At 49.0% G+C, this 26,531-nt stretch overlaps 1 protein-coding gene across 3 annotated transcripts in view; it reads right to left on the reverse strand.

Annotated features, from left to right (window-relative positions):
• Window positions 1-1,226: 1,226 nt before the first annotated feature.
• The window catches only part of TET3 (tet methylcytosine dioxygenase 3), a 125,179-nt gene continuing 99,874 nt past the window's right edge, over window positions 1,227-26,531 (reverse strand). For 2 of the 3 annotated variants that reach the window (XM_028832371.2, XM_077959167.1), the window contains 6 exons: window positions 21,806-22,014; window positions 19,498-19,648; window positions 16,649-16,738; window positions 15,660-15,797; window positions 9,785-10,121; window positions 3,981-9,008 (listed from right to left, as the gene is read on the reverse strand). In XM_028832371.2, the coding sequence (XP_028688204.1) occupies window positions 7,225-9,008; window positions 9,785-10,121; window positions 15,660-15,797; window positions 16,649-16,738; window positions 19,498-19,648; window positions 21,806-22,014 (2,709 nt within the window). In that variant the 3' untranslated portion in view covers window positions 3,981-7,224. Of the gene's footprint in view, window positions 9,009-9,784; window positions 10,122-15,659; window positions 15,798-16,648; window positions 16,739-19,497; window positions 19,649-21,805; window positions 22,015-26,531 lie in introns of all 3 variants that reach the window. The other variant, XM_015112665.3, reaches the window with a different exon arrangement.

A 26,531-nucleotide genomic window follows, 5' to 3' on the forward strand; every position in this document is an offset into this window, starting at 1 on the left:
CAACATTGTATTATTGTATTCCATTTGAAAAAATACATATGGGTCGCATTTACACACTCAGAAAATGTTTGCAACCAATATGTGGTTCTCTTGTGGTGGGATTTCAGATAACTTTTAAGAACTTCTGTCTTCTAATTAATTTTCTATATTTAACATGGAAATTGTGTAAGAAGAGATGGCAGCATATTTATAGCTAACCAATAGTGAAACCAGCCCCAGCTGAAGGAGGAATGTCCTGGCCCTCCCTTCAGGCTCTGCAGATGGCGCCATCATGACAGGCGCTCAGGAAGGGGACAGACCTAGGTCTCTTCCAACTCAAGGAGGGAAGCAGGTTACAAAACAGTGTGACCCCACTTTTGTAAAACATATAAACATGTTTGAGGATCCCTGGATAGCCAGGTGTGCCAAGGCATTTCCAGTGGGTTCCTTTGCAAGCAAAGTAAAATGGAGATAAAAACCTCCAAGCCGATCACCTGGCACTCATTATGATCATGGTGTTTTCACTCAGATGCCCTCAGAGATGAACTTTCCCATCTAGAGTGACTTGGGATGTTGGGATATTGCCGAAGTCCTTATCAACAGCTGGGCTGGTTGTCCCTCAAAGACACTGGATCAACTTCAGTCAGATGTTTCACGCAGAAGGAAGGAGGAAGAGTGAGCAGATTCACTATTCTCTCTTCTCCTTCCTCAATTCCTGTTCCCTTTTCAAGAACAGCCACCTCCAGAATTGGCAATCTGAATTAAAGAAGGTAGCTCCAGGCATGGGATCTTACGGGAAACCTCTGCCTCTGGTCAGCAGAATCTCCGGTTCCGTATTAGCCACTCCCTACTAGACTTGCTGTTCAAGCCATCCCAACCAAGCAGCATTCGGTGATCCTTTAGCAAACCTAACATCAGAAGTTAATTTTAGTAGGAGGGGAGTATCTCCCAGTGGAAAGAAAACAAACAAGGCCAAAAAACATAAAAGGGAAAGAAAACAAAAAGAAACATAGATGAGAAAAAGGCCATCTCCACTTTCCCCCTTTAGATCCCATTTTCACAGCTGATAGCCTTTGAACATTCCTTTATCCAGGTGGCAGAATGGACAAGGTCAGGTTCCGCCACTGCTATTTGTGAGGGCTTCATTTGTGCGTCTACAACATACGGTGGGAGGGTGAGGTTACAGGGTACCTGACAACACATTCCGGTCCTGGTTCAAGGAGGGGAAAAAAAGAACCCACACTGAATTTGAGTGCAAAAAATAAATATAAAATTTATTAAAACACCCACAATATTTTAAAGATACCAGGAGTAATACAGTTCACAAACCCAGTTGTTTGTGTAAATTATAATAAAATACAAATCAAAAAGGATACATACTTGCAATTTCTAGGCACCCTAAATTAAATTTACTGAAACACTGAGGGAGAAGGGAGGGTAAAGGAGGGGTAGCTCAGGAGGCAAACCAATAAAGTGGAAGGAAAAAATATTAACAAAAAGGTAAAAATTATACAAAATAAAATTATCAGCATAAATTTACTGTACTAAGAATATCTACAGTTTAATACACATCCTATTGCCTTGAGACATTGCAAAAATCTACCATTCATCCATCAACCCCAGATAAACTTCATTTCAAGTAGCCACAGTTTACAAAGTCAAGACGGAATATTCAAGTATGGTTGTTAAGTTCACCTCCATTGGAAGCCAAGTAACCAAACAGGAATTCAAAGAGATAAGAAATAAAACACATCAAAAAGCTACAGGGGTTCTAGATTAAGTCTAATGTATTAATATGCCATTATACGACCTGCCCTTGTTTCTTTAATTGGAATACATGAAAAAGAAATGACATCACTCCTGTTTTTCTCCCCTCTTTTCCCCTCAAAAGAAAAAAAAGGGTATTGAAACCAAGAAAATTTGGAATGTTCAAATGAGCCAATTAGTTTCTTAATTTAAATCCCCGTGTGAAGAGTGATGAGTTACCCCTGAATGACGGGTAGTCAAAACGCGAAGAGGGAGCAAACAATACCACTACAAAAAGCATCCCTGATATCAGAATAGAAGCCAATGAGGAAGTAGGCCAAATCACTCGCTGATTCTTAGGCAAAAAGCAACTTTAGACCTTGCATTTCTGTGCTGCGGTCTCTGCTCAGGGGAGAATCCTATTGCTCTGCTCTTGCCCGCAGCTCTGCAGGAGGAAGGGCTGGGAGCACCAGAGGGGGCCGCCCCTCCCCCCGCACTCGCGGAGCGCACTCGCACTCCGTGCACCTGGATGTGGGACTGTATAACTCATGCTGGGGGTATGCACCTCAAAAATGTTTTGGTCCAGGGTATGTTGAAGTTGACCATATACTACAGCAGAGGCAGCTGGCTAATAAAACTAGGTTTTGAGGGAGTCATTTCAAATGACAGCAACAATGACTGAGAAAGCTCAATGAGATGGGCATAGGAAATTCACATTTTATTCAAAAGCAAAACTTAAACATGAAATACAGCCAACTACGCTCCTTCCTTTCGGCGTTCCGCTATCTTAACTGCCGAAGAATGAAAAAAAAAATGACCCCAGATTTTTCAAGGTCAAGTACGTCATCAGACGGACAACCTGCAGGTATCAGACCCTCATGGAATCTACTTTACTGAAGTTGTCATGATGTCCTGTTTTTGAGGTATTTAAAAAAATTATTTTGACAGTGGATGACACAAAATGGAGCTTCCTGTTGAGTTTTTAAAACATCAACTTCTGTGGACCCAAGAAGAAATTTAGGTTAGCACCAACTAAAAAGCAGCCTCAGTGGCATCGAGTGAGCAAAGAAAGCTCCTTCCTTTAGTCTGAACATAAGGGGTTACCAATGAGAGGCAGAAGCAACGCTGGGTCGGAGAATGAAGCCCCTGCCCACCATGGTCCCGGCCAGTGCCAGGGGAGGAAGGAGATCCATCTGGTCTCTCTTGGTGTGCCCTTGGGACTCCCAGAGATGTCTGCTTAGCACCCTGGGCTGCAGGAGAAAATCTGTGTCCCTGGCTATGAGAATGCCTATCATGCTAGGAGAGGCAGGAGTACCCAACTCCCCTTCCTCAAAAACAAAAACAAACTAAAAAACCCTTTGCCCTTTCTTTCACATCAAGCCTGAGAAGACAGGTGTGGAACCAAAGCACCTGCCAAGCCAGGCAGGCCCACTCCCGATCACAGAAAGGGAGATAGCTGCCTTCTCGACTTGCTTTGTTTGGCCACCAAGGGAAGAATAATACAACACAACACAACACTGCTCAGAGCAGATTATAGCACGGTAAACGGGTCTAAGACAGCACCAAAGAGGGGAGGGGAAAAAAAAGCCAAGAGACTGGAGCCCACCTTGTTTTTGGTTGGTTGTGGTTTCAGAACGTTGATAGCACCTCAGCAAGACAGGATCAGGGACAGTCACATTAAAACACCATAGCACCATTTTATTTAGACTATTTCAATTCATAAAAATGCTTCCTAGTCCACAAAACACACTTCAGTAACAAAAGGAAAGAGATACTGGTTGAGGCACGTTAGGGATATCATAGTTTTCCACCAGCTTTGCCTTGGTTTGAGATCTCATGGTGATTAAACCTCTAGAAGCAAGTCTGGCTGGGTTTCTCTCAATGAAATTAGGCTATCATCGACTCATTGTCAACCATCCTTGCACATCTACTGCTGTGTGGTACAAAGCAGTTAAGCTCTGCTACTTCTTTCCTTTAGCGCTTTAAAAATCCCTTGCTCTCCAAACTACTGTTTCCAAAAGAGGCTGGTGGAAGGACCAAGAGGGGGTGGTGGGGTATCATCTCTTTCCACGCACACCATCGTCACCTGGGTGAGAAGGCAAAGCTGTACCCATGAAGCCGGGGCGTGGGAAACATTGGCCCTCCTAAAAACCAGACCCAAAACCAAAAACCAAAAAACCCCCAAATCCATGCAACGCCTTTAGTCAAGATTTCTGATGGTCAGATGATGAGATTTCTTGAGCTAGCACCAGTTATTTTGTGAGAACCTGCTGCGAAGCGATTTTTATTTTAAAAATCTCGTAGCACAGAACTTTACAAGCACTTCCCTTGCACGCAACAGGCAGGGAAAACAAAACAGAGCAGAAAAAGGAACCAAATGTTTGCACTGCACATGGATGGTGTCCGTGGACAGGGCACACTGGGGAGATGACTAAGACGCCATCGGTTTCCGTTGCTATAATATGACTCTTCGAACTTGGTCATGCTGTTAGGTTCTTTAGTTGCAATGGCTTTATTTTTCTTCTCATGATAAAAATGTCTGTTAATCATCTTTAGGACTTAAAAAATGATAGTGCCAGTAAAAAATAAAAATTTGATTTTTCTCTTTAAGAAACCTTCAGCAGCAAGGGGGGGATAAAGAGCTGTGCATAGTTACTTTTTAAATATATGTCTAAAGCATGCTAATTTTAATGACTGAGATTTGAGGTAGGTTAGACATGTAGTGTACAAATCAGCATGGGCTTGAGCACGGCAACTGCACCGCCTAACTCTGGAAACGCCATTCTGAGGGGAGTGGGGACATCCAATGGAGACTGCCTCTTGACTCACCTCTCAGCAGCCTATTTCCTACTGTAGAAACTGATGAACCAAGGCTGTTTGGGCTGGGGGACAGACGTCGCATGCTTTTAGCTTGTATTGGTTTCTCCTTTCATCTAATGGCTTTCCTACCAAAGGGTGATGAGGGGAAGAGTTTATTTAACATACATCAGGAAGATTCACACATGCCAAGTATCAGAATCACCTGGGTTACACTCAGGACCTTCCAAACCAACAGCCAACCTGGGGCTTCCACGGGTCATACAGACGGTCACATTCTCCAAATGTTTCGTAAAATATTGTATTTCTTGCTTAAGATCATTTAAAATGAAGTTTTCAAGGCACCCCCGCATCTACCTAAGCACGGAGTCAAATGAGACCTGCATAAAAGTACTGATGCGATAAGCAAAATAGCATTTAAAGGACCCAATTTTTCCTCAAAACTAGAAAATTAGCATGCTCATTAAAGACTCTGCTTCCTTTAGCTTGTCAAACTGAAGGTCAGAGGTTTTCCTATAAATCTGAGTTCTGAATAATTCTAAGTCCTGATAAGCTCTTGGGTATTTATTTCAAAAGCAATAATATTTCATTTTTTGTCCTGTAAAATAAATGCAACTTTACAGAATATGGTAAAAGTGGAGGATAGACAAAGCACGTTAAATATTCAGCTACTATTTACAATTTCTCCCACAATTACATGTTAAAACATACTTTTTTTTTTCAAGTTGCTGTTTAAATCTAGGCAAAAGTGCTTAAAAAATCTTTCACTATTTACAGTTAAAACCAGACCACATAAATGCTCAGGACATCTTACAACGACCCTCCGCCAGTGCCTCCAAACAGATACAGTAAACACCCAGCAGGCCGGTTCTCAGCTCTTACTCAAGGCACCCGGAAGCTCAGGAACTTGCCTATAGCGGTCATCTGATTGTTAAACATGATTCATGAAGACCCATATCTGAATACAACTGCTCAGTAAACACCTGTTCATCTCAGGGCTTGGTGGTCATCCACCGTGTGGCCACATTCCCCTCTGTGTGTCCTGATGAAGCCCCCCATTCACCACACTCACATCCACATGGGTAGCATGAGATCATTTCTGCTAACATCACAAGAAAAACCAACACTCCAACAAAGTTTGACGTGGTGACCGTGAGTGTTGCTCCCATCAGGCCCAACCTCTCTCAACAACGTCACAAAAATTAAGCACCACATTCTCATTTCAAAGAACCGAATGAATGCACCAGAATTTCACAACAGGTCTGTTAAGGTGGATGAAGAGGGGAAGAAAGGAAAAAAGAAAATGATCAAATGGAGAAATGGCACCAATTAGGGAGGAAAATCATAGCAACCTATTGAAAATGTTTGACTCTTGCACTTTAAAATTGTTAAGTGTAGGCCCCCGAACCCGATGATAGCATGGAAGAAGCAGGCTCAGGTGTGAGGCATGCACCATTGTCCAATGTGGAAATTCAGGGATCAGGATAGACGCATTAACTGTTGTTACACTGGTCTGCTGAGCTCCTGTAGGATGTGACCTGCCCAAGAGTCAAGAAAGTCCCAGCACAACACTACAGCACCAGGCTCCGCACAGCACCATGCACAGAGCACCACTGGCTTTTCACAGCTTGGGTTCAACTTCCTGTTTTTAAAGATACAGTAGCCCTTTTTCGATATCAGCATAGACTTTGGGGGCATTTTTTTTAAAAAAACCTGCCACTAAGACAAATTCCTTCAGCTCAGCATGCATTGGCTTGGCAACGTGGTGGGCGCAGCCCCTAAGAACCTCGCACTCCAGCTCCAGCGTGAGGTGCTGCCTAGTGAACCATAACATCGTGTGACTCCATAAATAACGGACAGAGGATTCAGTGTGGAGACTAGCAAGCTTGAAGCCATCTACTTCCAACCTGGTTTCTGGGGAAAGCTATGCCAGCATCTCGCAGGGCTGGCCTGGGGTGCATCTGCCCCTCGACTCCAAGCTGGGGACTGGAAAAAGGACCCCAGATGGTTTTCTGCAGACTCTCCCATCCTATCAGAGAGGACAGAGGCTGTCCTGAGGCTCCCTTCCCCAAAGGGAAAGGGTATGTGTCGGGAGGGATGAACTGGGTGGCTACCATCCGCGATTGGCTCTCGAGGGGCAGATGGCTGAGGACCTCGCCAGTGCCCGAGGGGCTTGGCTCGCCGGACCCAGCGAGACTGGGTGGGGGAGCACTACTGGCCTTTCCTGCCCATCCTTTACCATTACTATTGTCGCTTTTAAAAAATCCAATAAATACACATTTTAAATGGAATTTAAAACTACTCCTTTGTGAAAGGACACTATAAACTTTCTTTCCATTATTGTGATATACAAGGATAGAGTTTTAAAAACAAAGAGAAAATAAAAGCCCCCCAAACAAGGGGGGGGGAAACAACTTGGAGATATAAATATTAAGATCACGGAAAAATCACCCGACAGCCGTAGTTTCTTCTTCAAAGTGCTGGGGAAGTGGGGGTAAGGGAGGGGCGGGTCAGTTCTGAGGTTTGGACCATAAATACATATATATGATATGCGCATCTATATATGTATATAGAGATAAAAAGACTTCTGCACCCCCAACCCGCCCCCAGGTATGAGGGCAAAAGCACCACAGAGACAGCTCGGGCCGGGCCCGACGCTGAGGTACGCTGGCTCCCTGGCACCTAGATCCAGCGGCTGTAGGGGCCAGTGACCTTCGTGTAGGCATAGGAGGACACGGTGACCGCCGAGTCTGTGGGCACAGCCAGTGCCTGCCGGGTGGGGACAACCCCCTTCTTCTCCTTCTGCTGGGGCTCAGCAACCATGGCGCCCCCCCACTTGCGCTTCTTCCCGTAGAGCTTGGCCTCCTGCTGGCCCAGACCCAGCCGGGCGGCCTCCTCCTGCCGTGCCCGTGCCCTCTCCGCCAGCTGCTTCATCTTGGCTTCCCAGAGGGCCAGCCCGTGGTTGGGCTGGTTGAGGTTCTTGTGCTGGTAGAAGACCAGCGAGATGCGGGTGGGGTGGCAGCGGTTGGGCTTCTTAAGCGGCGTAGTGGCATGCAGCTCCCGCCGGGCACACTCGATGAGGATGGAGCCGTGGGCTGGGGCCACGGCCACGCCGCCGATGTTCTCATCCAGGAAGTTGTGTTCACTGTCCGACCACAGCTCCTCCTCTTCCTCCTCCGCACCACCACCACCCTTCTCCTCCTTCACTGCTCCCTTGCTGGGGGGCTCCTCGGCCGGCCCCTCCTCCAGGCTGAAGGGGTCCCACAGCTTCTCCTCCGACTTCAGGGCCCCAAACAGCTTCTCGCTGGATCCCAGGGACAGACCAAAGGACTGCCAGGCCTTGTCCAGCTGGCTGGCCCCTGCGGCTGGAATCCTGCCCTCCTCTCCTTTCATGGGGTTCCACAGCTTGTCTTGGAACCCAGGACCACCTTTTAGGGCCGAGTTGAAATCCCCTGCCCCCAGCCCCCACGGCTTCTCAGTCAGGCCGGGCCCAGTCAAGGTGGAGGTGCTGTTCCCAAACTTGCAGGGGCTCCACGGTTTGCCTCGCAGCCGTCCTCCAGAGTGGGAAGCCGCCTGCTGCCCCTCGCCGGGGAACAGCCCCCACTGGCCATCTGTGAAGTGGGAAGGGGCCAGGCAGCTGGCTCCAAAGGAACTGAGCTTGTCAGGGATGAGGGCAGGACTCTCCCCAGACGAGAACACACCCCAGCTGCCACCCACACTGTTAGTCCTCTTGGGGGACATGCTTGGGCCTCCTGAGTACTGTCCCCAAAGGTGACTGGGTCCTCCATTCTGAGACACCTCAGGCAGAGGTGTCTTGCCCATCTTGCCAGCGTCTCTGGGCACAGGCTCGGCCTGGGTCAGCGGGTCTACTGGCTCTTGCTTGATGGATCTGTTGTAGCAGTTGGAGCTCTGGGCAAAGGGCGAGGGGTCCCTGGACACTGAGTGGATTGGGGGGGCCTTGGGAAGTAGATACTCCTTGGGGCCTGGGTACGCAGGCTGCTGGTGGTGAGGAGTGGGGTGGTGGGCGTCTGTGGGAACAGCCTGGCTGGGCAGCTCGGCAAACTCAGCACCACCGTAGGCCGGGCTCAGGCTGTTGTGCAGAGCGTGGAGGTCTGGCTTCTTCTCAAAACTGCCACTGCTGCCACTGTGCCCCCAGGCACCAGGACCCAGGAACTGAGAGGGGAAGACGGGGTTGCTGGATGGAAAGCCATAGTAGCCAAAAGACGGGAGAGCGTACTTGGAGTGGAAGCCATTGACGGAGGTCAGGCTGGGCTGTGCATAGTAGGAGTGGTAGGAGTACACGCTGTTCATGCTGTAAGGGTCAGAGGGCCGGCAGTTGCCCAGCACCGAGTAGCTCTCCACCACTGCGTTGCTGCTGTACTTGAAGGAGCTGAAGTGGTTCTGCGGCTCCACCTTGAGGGAGGGCTTCAGGCCTTGCTGGGACAATCCACCCTTCAGAGACAGGCCTGGGGAAACAGAAAGCAAGATGGCAGAGGGGCAGACACCACCACACCCTGGAGAGGCCCTGGTGGGGAACTGGGGATGGACCCTCCCTTTTTCCCAGGGATGTTTCCTCTTTTGGGACAGGCAGGTGAGGTGCTAAGGCATGTCCAGCCCAGACCAGGACGTGCTCCCTGGGCCTCGCTCAGCACAGGCCCAGCCCCAGCCCCACTGGGGGTGGGAGGAGGCAATCCCTGGTGAGAAGCAGCTCATGCAGGGTCCACAGTATCCCCCTGACTCCTCTCCTCACCCTAGAGAACTCTAGAATTTGCACTAAACCACCACCACCCACTCTCTGCCCAGCCCGGTCAGGATCACTGCAGGGACCAGGGCGAGGAGAATGAGAACTCAGATGCCTGCCAGCAACTGTCTCTGCCCATAAGCCCTGCCGCCCTGGCACACACCCACGTGCCCTGAAGTCTGCTACTCACCTATCTCAGAAGGGAGCAAACTAGAGCACAGAGGGGGGCCTCTGATTCTCCGAGGGATGCAAACTAGAGGAGAAACCCAGTGTTCCCCCTCTACCAAGCTCAGTTCCATGCAGATAACAAGTCCTGCTGTACTTGTGTCCCCACAGCCTCCTATCAGGCTGGCTGTCCTGTGGCTGCTGCAGATACCTTTCTGACTCACAAATAAGCAGAAGCCCCAGTTCCAGTGTGATGCGGAGGGTGCGTGGAAGAGCCAGGGCCCCCATGAGGACAGCACCAATGCGACTCCCAGCGGGCACCCTCCCCCCACACACCTGGGTCCGACGTAACGCCCGCCAGCTCCAGGGCCTCCTGCTTGATCTTCTCCGGAGTGCTCAGCTTCTCCTTCTGAATCTTCTTCTTCTCGGCCGCTGCCTTTCTGGCTTCCAGCTGCCGCTGGCGGCAGGACTTGGCAGGCTCGGGCAGGCGTCGGACCTCGCGGGGGAAGGCGGTGAGCACCTGGATGGCTCCGCTGCCAACCTTTGCATTTTGGTTCTCCTCGCTCCCAAACTCATCCGTGCTGGCCATCTTGTACAGGGGGAGAACGTGCAACTGCTCATCCTCGGGAATCTTGCCCACGCAGCGATTGTCTTCCTTGGTCAGGGTGCAGACCTGCCCCAAGCAGTAGGGGAGAGAGGACATGGGGTTGGGGGACCAAGTGCTGGGAGAGAGGGGTCTGAGCACCCAAAACGCGTGACCTTGTCTTTCCCCACACAATCCCAATACCAGCCACTACTACTTGTGAGAGTTTCTGGAAAGCATACTGATCTTGGTTCACGGGGCAACAGTATTACCAGCATTTACAGTCCACTCATCAACTTTCAATGCACATTATCTCCTGAGATCCTAAGAAGGCTGAGAGGAGATGAGATGCCTGGCCAGGACCCGGAGGCTTGCTCTGCCCTCTGGCATAGCACTGACGCCAGAGCACCACGTTGCCCAGTGAAGCTCAGACCGTCCACCATTATCTTCCTGGTTCTAAACACTCAGTCTCCTTTTGCTCTTAAAGTACATTTCCTTTTGGGAGGCCAAGGCGGGCGGATCACCTGAGGTCAGGAGTTCGAACCAGCCTGACCAATATGGTGAAACCCTGTCTCTACCAAAAATACAAAAATTAGCCAGGCATGGTGGCGGGCGCCTGTAATCCCAGCTACTCGGGAGGCTGAGAAAGGAGAATTGCTTGAACCCGGGAGGTGGAGGCTGCAGTGAGCTGAGATCACGCCACTACACTCCAACCTGGGCAACAAGAGCAAAACTCCATCTCAAAAAAAAAAAAAAAAAGTTTCCTTTTATTACAAACTCTATGTGCTGATTGTAGAAAATTTAGGCAAGCAAAAAGGAAATAAAATCTCCCATCCCATCACCCAGAAGTAATCACTTTAAATACCACGGTCATCTAATTGTGGACATACACAAGTACACAATTACTTTTTGGTAATTAAAGGGGATACTATGCCTATGGTCATATAATAGCTTCATTTTTTTCTTAACATAGCATAAATATGTTCCTGTGCATTAAATATTCTCCCCTAATATGATTAAAGAGTTGTGTGATATTATTCTACTGTATCAATGTGTTAATCTCATTATCAAATATTTCAACTTGTTTCCGATTTTTTATACCATAAACAATACCTTTTGAAATACCCTTTTAGCTAAATTTTGTAAGATTCTTAATTGCTTAGAATGAATGTTAAGTAGAACTGCCACATATTGCCAGACTACCCTCAAAAATGATTCGGTTTTTCACTCATACCAGCAGAATGTGTTTCAACTTTCCTATATTTTTTCCACTAATTTCTTTAAAAACTTTTTGCTCACTGTTAAAATCGATCTCATTGTTGGTGTACATTTCTCAGAAGATTTGCCTTTTTATTCAAGTTTACTCTCTACTCTTGTGTTGACTGTATTTTCTTATTTTCTATATTCTTGATGCTCTGGCATTTGAGGTCTTGATCCCAGAGAGGCTGCCCCTCCCAGGGCTACTTAACTCCCAGAGATAGCAAATGGCTCCCTGCAAGTGTGCCTTTGCTATATGAACCAGCAAATCCAGAGTGCACACCCCCAGCCATCGCCTTTATCAAACTTACACACCAAGCCAGTATTTCCCTGGCCTTATAGAGAGAGGGCCATGAGGAACCACCCTATAGCTCAGAGCCTGCAAAGTATTCAAACTGTCCAATCCTAAACTTCCCCAGTGTAGCTACTCTGCATCACCCATTCTTTCCTGCAAAATCCCACCAAAGACTCTGGGCCATGCTCCCACCCTTCCTCTTCCGTCTCCTGACTGGCCCGGTGCTCCCCCGAGTGGCCCCAGAGCATGACCTGCCTCCTGTTTCTAGGATCCAAGTATAAACTTCTTTCCTGAAAATTATCCAGGTTCGCATGTCTTACCATATCTGATTAAAATAAATCCTTGGCCCATTTTAACACAATTCTCTGTCTTCCTTCTTTTGTGAGTTTTATGACTTTTGCCCACTACTATGTATGACTAGTCATTTTTTAAAACATGAAGTCATCTTTGTATATTAAGGTTATCATTTCTTTACCACTTGTTGCAAATATTGTAGCAGTTGGAGCTCTGTGAATTATTAGCCACTGTTAGTGTTTAGATGACCACCCAGACATCTGAATGTATGTATGTGTGTATGTGTGCATGTATGGCTATATAAAACTACAAATGGGATCACATTACATATACATGCTATTCTGCGATCTGCTTTTTTCTTCTTATTCTTTTTTCTTTTTGAGATAAGGTCTTACTCTATTGCCCAGGCTGCAGTGCAGTGGTTTGATCACGGCTCACTGCAGTCTCAACCTCCTGGGCTCAAGTGATCCTCCCATCTCAGCCTCCCCAGTAGCTGGGACTACAGGCATGCACAACCACGCCCAGCAAATTTTTGGAATTTTTTGTAGAGAATAGGTTTTGCCATATTCCTCAGGCTGGTCTCAAACTCCTGGGCTCAAGTGAGCCTCCCACCTCAGCCTCCCAAAGTGCTGGCATTACAGGTGTGAGCCACCGTGCCCAGTCTGACCTGCTTTTCTTTCTTTTTTTTTTTTGAGACAGAGTTTTGCTCTTGTTGCACAGGCTGGAGTGCAATGGCATGATTTCGGCTCACTGCAACATCTGCCTCCCGGGTTCAAGTGATTCTCCTGTCTCAGCCTCCCAAGTAGTTAGGATTACAGGAGCCTGCCACCATGCCCAGCTAATTTTTTGTATTTTTAGTAGAGATGGGGTTTCACTATGTTGACCAGGCTGGTCACAAACTCCTGACCTCAGGTGATCCACCCACCTCGGCCTCCCAAAGTGCTGGGATTACAGGTGTGAGCCACTGGACCCGGCCTGACCTGCTTATCTTAACTCAAGGATAACTCAAGGTATCCAGTTTGTATTGGCCTTGCAATTGTTATTATGGTACTTTATTACACTGAACAGAAACCTTATATTTTTATGGCACTAACTTTATTAACCCTTTAACTTAGAGGCATTCTAAGTGAGTTTGGTGTCATGCCCTACCCAGCTTGTTTCTTCCCAGACTAGTGTGGGTCTTCGACTTCCTCTGCTCTGACCAGCCTCCTGTGTACTTTCTGTTGGATTGGCCAGACCTGCTTCCTACCAGTTTGTCAGACTAATGCTATAAACAACAGACCAAAGGAAAAATCCAAAGGATGAGATGTGGCAGAAGCCGTATTTCCTACAAGAGATACTTTAAAAATATCAAAAGGTAAGGGTAGCCTGATTAAAAAAATAAGTAAAGTACACAAATAGGATAGTCACAAAGATGAAATTCAAATGTGTAAGAAGAAATAGGAAAAGAATGTTCAACCTCTCTAGTAATAAAATAAACACAAATTAAAATAAGATCGTATGTTTCCCACTCAGGCAGCAGGCAAGGATGAAAGAGACTAACAAAATCCAGTGTTGCCAAGTAAGCAGGAGAATTAGTGCCCCAAGCCTGTAAAAGTAAACATCAATGCAATCTCAAGGAGGTTACTGCGCCACTGCACAAATATGTGAGAAGAATGGCCTCTCCCTGTGGTTTACAGAAGGGAAATGTCTGAAAGCACTTACTGTCCATTGATAGGGGACTGGTTAAATAAATGATGGCAGAGCCATACATACAGCCTCAGAAAACGAAGTCCGTTGACACAGAAAGCTTAAGAAAAGCAGGTCACAGACCAGCATGTATATATAATGTGACCCAGTTTGGGTAAAATTTCATAAAGTCATACATGCACACTTACACATTAGGGTGTCTGAACGGATGGTCATCAAACTGTTAACTGGTTATCTCTGAGATTTCAGGCAACCTTTTTAACATTCTTTAAATTTTAAAAAGAATTGTTTAGGAAAAAACAACACTTTTCATTTTGGAAGAAAATACTCCTTTTCTCCACCCCAAACTCTAGAAGCTCTGGGATCCAGATCACCTCATAGTGCTCTTGCTCTCGCCCACTTTCCAGGGCCCCCCAGCTCCTTTACCTCTCTAACACTGTGGGCATGCCTTTTCTGTGTTTCACCTAGAAATCCTCACAACAGCGTGCCAGCAGGAGCTGTCCCTTCTTGCTTCTCAGTCTTGGATGCAGGGATAGAAAGCAAGCAGAGAAATGAAATCCCAAGGTGGGTCCATCCATCCCCAGGGGGAATGAGCTACACCCGGAATCTGGGAGCCCTCTTTCCAGGGGAATGTGCTGGTGCCTTTACCTCATCCTCAGCCCCTGGAAGCCCTGTCTGCCCAGAACCTGACTAAAAGGCAGAGCAGACAGCCAGCATCATCCCTTCAAGGAAGCCCCTACCCAAGTCCAAACCTCCTCTCTTCTCCATCTGCACGCACTCCCCTGGTGATGGCGTCAGCCTCACAGCTCTAACTATAAACCATGTGCTCTCCAGACCCTCCTTGCCCCCTGCCTACTCCACATCTCCACCTGCACATCTAGCAGGCATCTTGAAACAGGACTCTTGTTTTCTTACTCCTAAATTCAGCCTTCCCCTGTTACTCTACATCTCGGTCCATGTTACCAACACTCACCCAGATGCTCAAGCAAAAAGCCTTGGAGTGCTCCTCAAGTCCTGCTCACGTAACAATCCAGCCCGTCTGCAAATCCTCTTGGCAGTCCCTTCCACATCATCCAAAATCTGTCCCATTAACACCTCCCCCGACTCCTGCCCAAGCTGTGTCCCCTCCGGACTGGATGGCGGCCCCAGCCTCCTCCTTTGCCTCCTTCCTCTTATTTCCTCCTGTTCACCTCATTCTGCCCCCACCATCACACACTTCATTCTCTAACTGCAGCAGGAGGAGTGTATCTAACTTTACAATGCAATCTTACTGCTGCCCAGCTGAGACGCCCTCAACAGCTTCCATCACAACCCTGCAACCCTGCCCTGGCCCTCAAGGTTCCCTGTGAGCTGGTCCCTGCCGGCCTCTCCAATCCCACTCTCCCTGCCCCTTGCAGTAAGTTACTCCCTTCCTGATGTTCCCTGAACATACACCCAGTCTGCTCCCCGCTCGGAGCCTGCACGCATGCTGGTCCCTCTGCTTGGAGCACTCTATCCCCAGAAAGTGGCTCCCTCACTCTCTTGCGCCGTTCACATCTCAACTCAAATGTCCCCTTCTCAGAGCAGCCTCTCATCTAAGATAGCATCTCCTGTTGCTTTATCCCTCACCCTACTTCATTTTTCCCTCTTGGCCTTCATTGCTACAGTACATTCCCACACATACTTGGGCAGGAACTTTGTCCGTTTCATCCCGCAGCATGTAGGGCAGTGCCTGGGCACAGCTGGTACTCAATACACATTTGTCCAAAGAATGAATCAAGGGTTTGTTTGCATTTAAATCCAAGTGTCCACAGAGACCGGGGCCCACGCTTTAGATAACTGGGCACTCCAGGTGCTTGAGGGGCTACATCCTGCAGCATCCCCCTAAGACACAGACACAAAGCTAGCCTTGTCTGTTCAAGGGTTTTCTGGTGATGGTTTTCTCTGGGAGGCGGGCGAGGGCAGGCCATCTTGCAGGGAACCTTTCGGAGTTCTAAGGGTCCTGTCTCCAGGTCCCTCCCTACCCTCAGCCCACCTTTCTGAACAGACCACGGTGGGCTCCCTCCCACAGTTGCCCCACAGGTGGCGCTATGACAGGGCACAGGTTTCCTTACCACGGTGCACCCATTGTAGAGGTTATGCTGGTCCTTGTGGGCGTGGGCACAGAAGTCCATGCAGGCCGTGACTCCTGCGAAGGGCCGTCCTTCCTTCAGCCCCAGACGGCAGTCAATCGCTATTTCCTCGTTGGTCACCTATGTAGATGGCCAAGGAGAGGTGCTCACATGACCTGAGGTGAGTGGCCCTAATTCTGCACCTGGGGAGGCCGGGTCTTGGAAGGAGGGATTTTTTTTTTTTTTTTTTTGAGACCGAGTCTCGCTCTGTCGCCCAGGCTGCAGTGCACTGGCTGGATCTCAGCTCACTGCAAGCTCCGCCACCCAGGTTTACACCATTCTCCTGCCTCAGCCTCCCGAGTAGCTGGGACTACAGGCGCCTGCCGCCTCGCCCGGCTAGTTTTTTGTACTTTTTAGTAGAGTCGGGGTTTCACCGTGTTAGCCAGAATGGTCTCCATCTCCTGACCTCGTGATCCGCCCGTCTCGGCCTCCCAAAGTGCTGGGATTACAGGCTTGAGCCACCGCGCCCGGCCGGAAGGCGGGATGTTAAGGATGATAGTCACCTTGCCCTTTGACTGCAGGAGGGAGGTTTTCTGGCTGAGAGGCCCCAGCTACAAAAAAGTTACTTTCAGGCTCTTGTAGGAATTACTTCCTTCTTTGTTATCCCAAGTCCCCTTGCCTTATCTAGGAGATACAACAGGGGTGACAGGGGAAAGAAACTCGGGCCTCACCAGTGGATACCAGACCAGAGGAGGTGGATGGGTTACCAGGGGAAGGGGGAAGACCAGGATAGAAGAGGGACAGTGTGGGATGCAGGTAGCCTGGTATAAAAAAGGGGTTTTTATCAAAGAACTACATCATACTGCTTTACTTCTGGACTGGGCTCTTCCCATAAGAGAGCAAGAGAGCCCACTCTCCTACTTCCCAACTTCAGAGCCTGAGCAGAGATGTGGACGGTGACATGTGGGCAACAAAAGGCCCGGGGCCCTTACCTGGTTCTGATAGGCCTGAGGGGCCAGTCGCTTGTACAGGGGAGCGACTTCGGTGGCCAGGTCCTGGAAACTCTTCCGGAGCACTTCTTCCTGCAGAGAAAGGAGCAGTCACACATCCAGAGCAGCCCCGCCTGGTAGACCCTGCACCCCGGAAGTGGACTGGCATTCCTGAAGCATCGTGGGCGAGGCTGGGAGGGAGGTGTCATCCGGTGTCTTTCCGGTCTTTCCTTCAGGAAGGTGTGTTGCTGTGTCCACTTCACAGCTGGGGATACTGAGGCTCCCAGGAAAAGCTGTGGAAGCCACGGCCTGAAGGTCTAGTCATCCTGATGGCTAAACTACTGCTCCTTCAGGATCCCGCCCAGTTCAGCCCAGAACACCAGTTTCTTGCTTTCGCGTGAACACCCTAAGTCAGAGGTGAAGCATAGTGGGAATGAAAAAGCCAAGAGCAACAACTGTGGATCCTTCCTCCCAGGCTACAGACAGGAAGAGAGAGGCAGGCAGGATCCATGCTAGAAAGTCCATAGCCAGTGCAGGCCAGCCCAGCCCAGAGCCTGTCAGGAGCCAGGGATACAGACTTCAAAGCTCCAGCCGCTAGACTCGTACTATATCGTGTTATTCACAAACCACATGTAGCTACAGAAATACAGATGAATACTAATTTTTTTTTCTTTGAGACAGAACCTTACCGTGTCACCCAGGCTGGAGTGCAGTGGCACGATCTTGGCTCACTGCAACCTCCATCTCCTGGGTTCAAGCAATTCTCCTGCCTTAGCCTCCCAAGTAGCTGGGATTACAGGTGCCCACAACAATACCCAGCTAATTTCTTTTATATTTTTAGTAGAGACGGGGTTTTGCCACGTTGGCCAGGCTGGTCTCAAACTCCTGACCTCAGGTGATCTACCCGCCTTGGCCTCCGAAAGTGCTAGGATTACAGGTGTGAGCCACCATGCCCGGCTTGAATTCTAATAAAAATTAAAGAAATTCAGTCCCTCAGTTACACTAGTCCCATTTTAAATACTCAGCAGCTACACGTGGCTCCTGTATGGACAGCAGAAAATGTTTCCACCATCACAGAAAGCACTGCGGGACAGCACTGCTCTACGTGAAGCCACAGCCCCTGGTGACATGTGGCAGAGAGTTCCAGGTATCCACAGCCTGTCTGGCCCTCCGAAAACAAGCAGGGCTTGAAGAGCTCCTAGGACACCATGAGCACAGGCACATAGGGTTTATGAAGAAGCAAGCAGGAAGAGAGGAAAGAGAAAAAGAACCAAGCACACAGAATGAGAAATGGAAGGTGGAGACCTACAGCTCAGCTATACATCCAGTGGGGTGGCCAGGGCTGCCAGCCACTCTTGATCAGGCCAGCCTGGGCCAGTGAGGCTAGTGAGCTCTAGGGACACACAGGCCTGGGTTTCAATCCTGCCTTCACCATGAACTAGCCACATGGCCTTGAGGAAGCTATCTGCCTCATTTGTAAAGTGAGAGGTAACAGTGCCTAGATCACTGGGGTGGGGGGATCATGAAATCATCTGAGAAACCTGTGAGGAGCTTAGCACGTCGTAAGAGCACAGGAAGTGGCGGTTGGTAGAATAGGGAAAGAATTTGAAAGAAATTAAGCCAATGTCTTTCCATTCCTGGTAGTTCTTAGGTCCTGGTGGCCCCAGGGCTCCATTCATTGAAGCAACCACATCTGCTGCTTGTGGTGGAGGGTGAATCTTATCATAAATAAAAATCTAATAACAAACCTATCTGAAGGCCTATTAGACTATTTTGAAGTCTAAAAGCCAGGTCTGGGGTAAATAAAGAGCTCTGAATTTGAAAATGCTTCTTTTTTCTTATGAGGACCCAAGCTTGGCAGCGAGAGCACAGAAGGTGACATGTGCTTTAGTGTACAGAGGGTGACCCTGCGCCATGGGAAGTGGGAAGTCCTTCTGGTACTAGGAGCTTGGAGAGATTTGGAAGGTTGCAACTTGAGTCCAGATATTTGGATATTTGTCTGTATTCTAGCAAAGGAAGCCAGCACTCCACGCGCTCAGGAGCCCAGGCAGGAGGGAGGTGAAATGGCAGACAGCCTGGACAGGCTTGTGCCTTCCTTGCATTTGGAGCTGAGTGGAGACCATTGCTCGGGAGGGCCTTTGCCGTGCAGGCATCAGAGGACAAACAACAGTGGGGAGGCGGCCTGAGTAGATGCTCTGGCTCCCACAGCCTGAGGGTGCCTTTCCCTGTTGTCTTGGGGCTGGGGGAGGCCCTGCAGGGCAGGGGTCTGGGTAAAGAGCCTGCAGAGAGGAGGTGCTGTGCCTAGCGGTCGTACCGTGCGGACACTAGTCCACAGCCTAGGGACCAGGCCAGGCCCCCAGCATGGAGACTGCAAGGGCCCGGACAACTGCCCAGAGACGTCTGTCTGGCAGCCAGGCAGGGTGGGAGATGCCTCGGGAAGTACAGCAAAGACCCAGAGGGTGGCCCACATGCTGGAGATGACCTTTCCCGCTAAACCTCACACCCAGAAACGTGTCCTGGGAAGATGGCGGGGAGAAATGACTTCTGAGAGGGCCAAATTCTGACAAGGAATTTGAATAATCTTTGATATCTGGAATATTTACCTAAAAGAGATGGTTTAAATTGGAAGAGCCTGGGGGCACCCGTAACTGCTAAGTCTAATTTTTCACACTTGGTGCCCTCCACACACCCCTTATTTCACAGCAAGATAAGGTGAGCTTTTAAAAAAACGAAAACAAGTTCCACTTCCCGCACATCTGAGTCATGGCGTGCCAGTCCTACCTCCCGTTGGACTATGAAGGGCGCCAGGTGAGAAAGGGTGGGAGGCAGGGTCCCCGCCCAGCTCTGCTCACCTCTTTGGGATTGTCCCCTGCGAGGCGGAACTTGCGAGGTGTCTTGCTCCGAGCATATTTGCAGCCGTTGAAGTACATGCTCCAGGAACAACCAAAGGAGAAGGAGGCACCACAGGTGTTGGGGTCTTTGCCTTGGCAAGCGCAGGTCCGGCTGCAACACACAGCACAGGTCAGGGATACAGATGCAGTATCGCTTCTTTCTGGAGTATTCCTCCTCCCTCAAGAGGTGGCCCTGCTGAGCCCTGGCACCCACCAGCCTCCCAGTGACTGAGACCCATCCTTCCCTGCCCCCAACCCTTTTCTCAAGTTTCCTTGAGTAGAAAGCCAGATCTAAGCAGCCTCTTCTGCCCCCACCACTGAGAGCCTGTAGGTTTAACATTGAGTCTGTTGCTGGGAGAAGCACATGGATTTACTGAAGTAAGGGGGAAGAATCTGGTAAAAACCTATTAAGGTTTATACTTTCCCTTAACTCTAATATCTTAACCAGCTCCAACACAGACCACATGAACAGGGAGATGATGTGAGCCCCAGGGTTTGAACGTGCCTATTTCCTATAGCCCAGATGCTAACAGGCCTTTCAACAAAGTATACTGAGATGAAAATCGGCCGGGCGCGGTGGCTCAAGCCTGTAATCCCAGCACTTTGGGAGGCCGAGGCGGGCGGATCACGAGGTCAGGAGATCGAGACCATCCTGGCTAACACGGTGAAACCCCGTCTCTACTAAAAATACAAAAAACTAGCCGGGCGCGGTGGCGGGCGCCTGTAGTCCCAGCTACTCGGGAGGCTGAGGCAGGAGAATGGCGTAAACCCGGGAGGCGGAGCTTGCAGTGAGCTGAGATCCGGCCACTGCACTCCAGCCTGGGTGACAGCAAGACTCCGTCTCAAAAAAAAAAAAAAAAAAGAAAATTAATGCTTAATACAATCTGGAAACAACTCAAGTGCCCCGAATTGGGGAATGGATAAGCAAACTGTGATAGACCCACACAGTGGATTACGACTCAGTGATAAAAAGGGACGAGCTACTGACACACACGTCAACACAGATGAACACTGAAAACACTATGTTCAATGGAAGAAGCCAGACTCAGAAAGCTACACCCTGTATGATCCCATTTATGTGACATTCTCACAGAGGCAAACCTACAGAACAGGAAACAAGACTGGTGGCTGCCCAGGGCTAGGGGAGCGCTTGCTTATAAAGGGCACAGGGCACTTGGAAAGATGGAACTGTTCTATATCCTTTTTTTTTTTTTGAGACAGAATCCTGTTCTGTTGCTCAGGCTGGAGTGCAATGGCACGATCTTGGCTCACTGCAACCTCCGCCTCCTGGGTGAAAGTGATTCTCATGCCTCAGCCCCCTGAGTAGCTGGGATTACAGGTATGTGTCACCATGCCTGGCTAATTTTTGTATTTTTAGTAAAGACGAGGTTTTGCCACGATGGCCAGGTTGGTCTCGAATTCCTGGCCTCAGGCGATCTACCCGCCTTGGCCTCCCAAAGTGCTGGGACTACAGGCATGAGCCACCATGCCCGGCCCTGTTGTATATCTTGATTGTGGTAGTGGTAGCTATGTGACTGTAAACATTTGTCAAAACTATATACCTAAGAGGATGAATCGTATTGTAAATAAATATATCTTCATTTTTAAAAATGGGAAAAACTCTAATAAGGGCAGGGGTTTTTTTTGTTTTTGTTTTTTTTTTTTTTTTGAGACAGAGTCTCACTGTTGCCCAGGCTGGAGGGCAGTGGTGCAATCTTGGCTCGCTGCAACCTCTGTCCCCCGAGTTCAAGAGATTCTTCTGTCTCAGCCTCCTGAGTAGCTGGGACTACAGGCGTGTGCCACCACGCCCGACTAATTTTTTAATTTTTAGTAGAGATGGGGTTTCACCATATTGGCCAGCCTGGTCTCAAACTCCTGACCTTGTGATCCACCCACCTCGGCCTCCCAAAGTGCTGGGATTATAGGCATGGGTCATCACCCCTGGCCAAGGGCAGGTTTTGTAAATATTTTTGATACCTTCTATTTGTGGGGCACATGTACTTCACACTCGCTAACATCATTAGTGCCAGTATATCAACCTGGGGTTTAACAGTGAAGTCAAATTAGCAGACCCTCCAGAGCCAGAGCTAGAACCCAGCTCAAGCAAGATCTGTGGATATGCCTTCCTCAACCAGTCCTAACTGTGCAAGACAAACAGTGCTGCAGAGAGGGCCCCTAGGAGCCTTCCCCCGGGTTGCCCGCAGTCTCCTGTATTTGCTGCCCAGGACCCTATAGGTGGGCCCTGGCCCTGCAACCCCCTGCTACGTACTCATCATTGAGGCCGCATCTCCGGCTGGTGGGGTTCCCATACTTCCGGAGGGTGTCAGTGAGCTCCTGGTAGAGGGTGTCTCCGAGGCTACGGGGAATGCCCTCCCAGGCCAGGATGAGGATGACGATCACAGCGTTCTGGCAGTGGTGGCCTGCCCGGTGCCGCACCAGGCAGAGCAGCTTCTCCTCCAGCGTGTGCCTGCGGATCACCTGCAGGGATGCAGGTTGTGAGGGGCAGGAGCCAGGTACCGGTGCGCCTCTGCATGGTGCCACCCCTCCCTCTGTCACACAGACCCAGGGCGCAGGTCTTAAGGGCAGGGTTCTAGGGACGTCATGCCCTGATGACAGCAATCTCACAAGCTAAGAGACCATTATTAGGGAACAAACAGGGAACATTACTGGGGAACAAATGCTTTGTTAGGGAACAAAAACATAAAAGTTATTTATTTAGAGTGACATAAAAGATAATTACCACAAAATCTAAGGTGCTGATGACTTACATAGGCTTAGGAGTAAAAGTACACAGATAAAAACCGTAAGCCAAAATACAGTCAGATTTTTATGTTATCCTAAAACATTTGCAGAGAAAATGCCGCATACCTGTGTGTTTTTAGTTAACATGCAAGGGGCTTGGCACTGTGGAAAACAGTCTGGCAATGCCTCCAAAAGCTAAACATAGGATCACCACATGATCCAGCAATTCCATGCCTAGGAATACACTCAAGTGACCGAGAGCCGGACTCAGGCAGATCCCTGAATACCCACGTTCACTGCAGCACTATTCACAACAGCCAAAAGGTGGAAGCACCCCCAGCGTCCATCGGTTTATGAACAGGTAAGTACAACATGGTATAGACAGACAACCAAGTATTACTCAGCCTTAATAAGAACAAAATTATTAAGAGAAACAAAATTCTGATCCATGTTACAACATGGATGAACCCCAAAAACATGCTAAATGAAATAAGCCAGACACAAAAGGACACATAGTGTATGATTCCACTGATATGAGGCACCCACAACAGTTCCATTCAGAGAGACAGAAAGTAGATTAGAGTTTACCAGAGCCTGGGAGAAGGGAGAATGGGGAACTATTGTTAACGGGTGCAGAGTTTCAGTATGGGATGTTGAAAAAGTTCTGGAAATAGACTATGTTGATGCTTGTACAACAACGTGAATGTACTTAATGCCACCAACCTGTACACTGAAAAATGGTTAACATGTTAGATTTTATTTCTACACACACATTTTTTTTTTTTTTTTTAAAGAGTCAGGGTCTTACTCTGTTGCCCAGGCTGGATTGCAGTGGCATGATCATAGCTCACTGCAGCTTCGAACTCCTGGGCTTAAGCGATCCTCCCACTTCAGCCTTGTTGAGTACCTAGGATACAGACACATGCCACCATGCCCAGCTAACTTTTAAAAAATTTTTAAGAGACAGGGGGTCTCACTATGTTGCCCAGGCTGGTCTTGAACTGCTAGGGCTCATGTGATCCTCCTGCCTCAGCCTTCCAAAGTGCTGGGATTACAGACATGAGCCACTGCACCCAGCCTGTTTATACACTGTTACCACAATTTAAAAATGTACTACACCAAAAACCATTGAATTGTATGCTTCAAATGTGTGAACTGTATGGTATGAGCATTATATCTCAATAAAGCTACCTTTTTTTTTTTTTTTAAGCGAGAGTCCTGGGCATCTACTGCTCTGCTGCTCAGGATCCAGGTCTGAGGTCTGGGTTCCCATTCACTCCCAAACACTGTCCTGGTTTATAAAAAGATGTCAGGGCCAAGAGGCCTGGGAGCTGGGGAAGGAGGTGGCTGAAAATTGCCAGAGAATGCCAGATAATTCCGTGGCCAGAGAAGATGCGGGGGCCTCTGGGCAGGGGAAGGATGAGGGTAGACTGGGAAGGGCTCCGAGTGTCAGGCTCAGGGGCAAGGCCTTGAGGCAGGGGCTCCACGCAGGATGGTGAGCAGGGGTCTTACATAAAGAGTTTCATGCTTTAGAAAGGGGACGGGGCAGAAAATCGGGAGAAGGGCAAGATTGGGAGACCAGCTGGAACACCACTGACATAATGCAAGCAAAATGAATAAAGTCCTAACCACGGTGGGGGGTAAGGAAACAGGAGAAAGAATGGATTCCTGAGGCTGAGGGACGAGGAAAAACCCTGAGTGACTTCCACACCTTGTGGCTCAGGAGACTGTGTGGGCATGGGTGTGGTTTACTGGCGAGTTAACTGGGAGCACCCTGAGGTTGAGGTACTTCAGAGCAGGAGTCTCTGACCCCCGGGGTGCAGACCTGTACTGACTGGGTCTGTGGCCTGTTACTAACTGGGCTGCACAGGAGGAGGTGAGCAGGAGGTGAGCAGCAGGCAAGCACAGCAGGAGGTGAGCAGCAGGCGAGCATCCGTTACTTGAGCTCCACCTCCTGTCAGAGCAGCAGCAGCATTAGATTCTTATAGGAGCACGAACCCTGTTGCGAACTGTGAATGTGAGAGACCTAGGTTGTGCACTCCTTAAGAGAATCTAATGCCTGAATGGTCTTCCACGAAACCAGTCCCCGGTGCCAAAAAGGTTGGGGACCACTGCCTTAGAGCACCTGAGTGGTCTCTAAGGATACCCCCCCCCCACCGAGTGGGTCTGGGGTCAGGAGATGCTGGGTTGCAGACAGACCTGGTCACGAGTGGGTCCGTGCTGGGAGACATGACAGGTAATACAAGGGGTAGCCAGGCAGGTAATACAAATGAAGAAGGTGGGCCGGATGCAGGACTAGTGGGTGGTGCGGACAGCGGCAAAGTGAAAAGCATCTGCCCACGAACAGGGGGAAGCCAGGCCTTATTGCCATCGACTACCACGCGGGGGAATTCCAGCCCAGTGAAGCTAATTCTTCCAATTTTGCAAGAAAAAAATGGAAATCCAGATTTTACATAAAATCCCTCTCCAAAAACGTGAGTGCTCCATTTTTTTTTAACTGCGGTAAAATATACAATTTATCATTGTATCATTTCAAAGTACACAGTTTAGTGGCATTAGGTACATTCATATTGCTGAGCAACCATCACAACCACCCATCTCTAAAATTTTTTCATCTTGCAAAACAAACTCTGCTCATTAAGGAACTCTCCATTCTCCTCTCCTGAAACCACTGTTCTACTTTCTGCCTCTGTTTCTCTTTTTTCTTTTTCTTTTTTTTTTTTTTTTTTTTGAGACTGAGTCTCACTCTGTGGCCCAGGCTGGAGTGCAGTGGTGCCATCTCAGCTCACTGAAACCTCTGCCTCCTGGGCTCAAGCGATTCTCCCCACCGTCTCCAGAGTAGCTGGGACTACAGGCGCGCACCACCATGCCTGGCTAATTTTTTGTATTTTTAGTAGAGATAGGGTCTCACCATGCTGGCCAGGTTGGTCTTGAACTCCTGACCTCAGGTGATCTGCCCGCTTGGTCTCCCTAAGTGCTGGGATTACAGGCGTGAGCCATTGTGCTCAACCTACTTTCTGCCTCTGAGTTTAACTGTTCTAGGTACCTCATGTAAGTGGAATCATATAGTAATTATCCTTTTATGGCTTATTTCACTTAATGTAATGTCCTACCCATGCTGTAGCATGTGCCAGAATTTCCTTCAGACTCTGAAAGGATACTCTGCATGCTGAACAAAACACATCTCTGGCCATGAATTCCTGCTCTGAGGCCCAGCAAGAATGGTGCTTCCCCACTAAAGCATCAGTTATATCATTCTTTTGAAATGTGTATTTTGGGTATCAGTAACACCTGAACACAGTATTAAATCAGATACTGTGTAGAACTCCCTGTGTGATTGCCTGGATTCCTGCAGATTAGGCTGAGTACATCACGGGCATTGACACACATTTGTGTACACTGATAAGGCCGTGGTCTCTGTGACTAGGGTTTGCGAGGCACTAAGGTCAACTTCCGCTCCTGGCCAGGAGGAACACAGCCAATCACACTCATGGGAGAGGGTTCAGAGCACACAAGTCACCCAACCAGTCATGGCTGTGACTGAGGCCATGCTATTCTGGCTTCCCAAATGGCAAACACGCAATGTCATTGGACACAAACAGACAGCTATCTGTGGCCCATCCTCACAGGCCCGTGGGTCCACTAAAAAAACTAAGAAAACAGCGCAGAGGAGTTCCCTACCCACACCCCTATGAAGAAGCCTGGCAGGGTAACACACACAAAAATGTCCAAGTCAAAGGCTGACAGAGGCAGAAAAACATCCATACCTGAGTAGAGCAACAGAGACGGCTCCAACTCAGCCACAGACTCCTCAACAGCTCATCCAGCTTCTGGGCAGAATTCCCTGAGCACCAGACCAAGAGTAACACAACCCCCAGCAGAACCCCAAACCTGTCCTCCCACAGCTCCCAACACGGTGCTTGGTTCTAACACCTGTGGCCTCCTAAGTCTGTTTCACTGTGTCCCTAATGAGCCTACAAATACCTGCCTTCTGACCTCCGTGACCTTTACACACCAGTACAGGCAGCATCTCTGGAGTTCTTTCCCAGAGCCCATCTTGCTGTACCAGGTGTTGCCTTTGGCATGCCTCTGTTGTTCTGAGCCTTCAGAGTGCAACCGGGGCACGCCTGGAATCTTCCACATTTTGTACAGGCCACCTTAAAATCACAGATGACCAGAGGGCTCTCGGGGCTGACCCACTGCTTCCTAGGTCATCCTATCAACACACATTTGCTGGGTACCCATGATGTGCC

Source organism: Macaca mulatta, chromosome 13, assembly GCF_049350105.2.
Source record: "Macaca mulatta isolate MMU2019108-1 chromosome 13, T2T-MMU8v2.0, whole genome shotgun sequence".
Classification (NCBI taxonomy): domain Eukaryota; kingdom Metazoa; phylum Chordata; class Mammalia; order Primates; family Cercopithecidae; genus Macaca; species Macaca mulatta.